At 46.2% G+C, this 1,905-nt stretch overlaps 1 protein-coding gene across 1 annotated transcript; it reads left to right on the top strand.

The window, feature by feature from the left end:
- Positions 1–244: 244 nt before the first annotated feature.
- Positions 245–1,528, top strand: LOC140238584 (uncharacterized). The gene has a single exon (XM_072318484.1). The coding sequence runs from the start codon at positions 245–247 to the stop codon at positions 1,526–1,528; it is 1,284 nt and encodes a 427-aa protein (XP_072174585.1).
- The last annotated feature ends 377 nt before the right edge of the window (positions 1,529–1,905 follow it).

Below are 1,905 nucleotides of genomic sequence, written 5' to 3'. Positions count from 1 at the left end.
AAATGACACACTCAACCACAAATGCGAGAGCGTGAACACACGAACACATCAAAGCATGCGATCTGAATTGCTGTGCTTCAAACGACTGTTTGGCGTCATTAATTTCACCAGGAGCAGTCAACGACTGGAAAGGTTTCATATCACTTTGCTTTATACTGGGGATCTGAACCAAGTTCCGTTTTGCCAGATTGTTTAGCTAGATTTCGCGACAGAGAAGGGGAAAAAAGGAAACCGAAGCATCGTTATGACTACCCAGTCGAGTTACTACACACCTGTCATCCACGCCACGAATCGACAAAATGAGATGACACAGGTTCATGGTGACGACGTCGTGATCATCGTCCTATACACTTTCGTGGTCGTTCTTGGTATCCCAGGCAACTTGACAATTCTCCTGACTTACGCAAGAAAGAAAAAGCTGTTCAGCACTGACATCCTGATCATCACACTGGCCTTGGTTGACCTGGTGGCTAGTGTTCTGGCCTCCTTCCAAGTTCTCCGCTCCAGCTACCCGCCACTGGTGACAACTAGGCTGTGCATTTCGACCCACACAGCAGAGAACTCCATCGCTATCTCTTCTTTAGCTCTGATGATGGTCATCAGCATCGATCGCTACTTGGCCGTCTGCCGGCCTTTCCGAAGGCGCCTAAGCCGGAGACAAGGGATCGTCATAGGTGTGGCATGTGTCGCTCTGTCACTAGGAGCAACAAGTCCTCCAGGTATGTTCAGCTGGCCTGGGTCAGTTCGCTCGGATTCTGCATGTCTCAGGGATATGAATTACGACAGAGCTCTGGTTCTCGTTGGCATACTGGTCACTGTTTTCGTAGTCTCTCTCCTTGTCACGACCATCATGTACATCAAGGTTTTTATCTTCTTGAAAAGTCGAGCGAAAATCCACGCTGACCTCGTCGGCATCGACCACAGCCGCGGCCCCTTAAATGATAATCAGCCTTCAGCTGATAATCAGCCAACCTCACGCATTGGTTCCTCGCTGTCTCCAGATGTCCGTCCGGACGTAGGACGGGCTCAAACTCTATCGATATCGAAGATGCTTCATGATAGATTGAAGACGAAACCAGTGGAGATAAATGGCTGTCAAAAATCCGACTCTAATGATAGCAACAGAAGAGTCACCGTTGCTCCGGCGCTGGCAGGCTTAGGGGAGGAGCCATCAGTGGCGGGTCCCTCAAATCAGCTCGATGTACCCGTGGCATGGAGGGAGCCACGGAGAAGGCTTCGAATGGAACCCAAAAGCATAGGAAGAAAAACAACGTTGATGTTACTCGTCGTGACTGTGTATTTCTTCATCAGCTGGTCGCCTCGCATCATCGTATCGGTAGTTTGGCGACATCTCAACCGACTGAGTGTGACCGACAACTCTTTGACACTGTTTATCACCATACTCGTTTCCCTTCGCAGCACCAACCATGTCATAAACTTCTTCATGTATTACCTGGTTAATACTAATTTCAGGAATGCAGTGAAAAAGTGCTTGAAGTTTAAGGGACTTGGAAAGCACATCTGGTAGTCATTTTCATCAGGAGAAAATTCCAGTAGAAAAAAAAAAATCTCATCGAATGGTAGGTTGGTAAAGAAATCTATGATCAAAGTGGCAAATTGATTTCCTGAAACCATCGGCCCAAATTCACGAAAGTGGTACAAATGAAACCATGGTTTAAACCATGGACAAAAACCATGTAGCACCAAGTGTCGCATGGACTATTTCGTTACGAAATCAGTCATTTCGTCGATAAAATGATTATTTTGTAACGAAATGGCAACATTTTGTAACTAAATGAACAATTCGTCCACGAAATTATAATTTCTTTAACGAAACGGTCATTTTGTCAACGAAATTATCCATTTCGTAACGAAATATTCCGTGCGACACTTGGCGCTCCATGG

Source organism: Diadema setosum, chromosome 15 (assembly GCF_964275005.1).
Source record: "Diadema setosum chromosome 15, eeDiaSeto1, whole genome shotgun sequence".
NCBI classification, from domain to species: domain Eukaryota; kingdom Metazoa; phylum Echinodermata; class Echinoidea; order Diadematoida; family Diadematidae; genus Diadema; species Diadema setosum.
This window is presented reverse-complemented; position numbering and strand designations above follow the sequence as displayed.

Coding starts and splice junctions, on each gene's coding strand:
- LOC140238584 (XM_072318484.1), top strand. CDS start 245: ATGACTACCCAGTCGAGTTACTACACACCTGTCATCCACGCCACGAAT.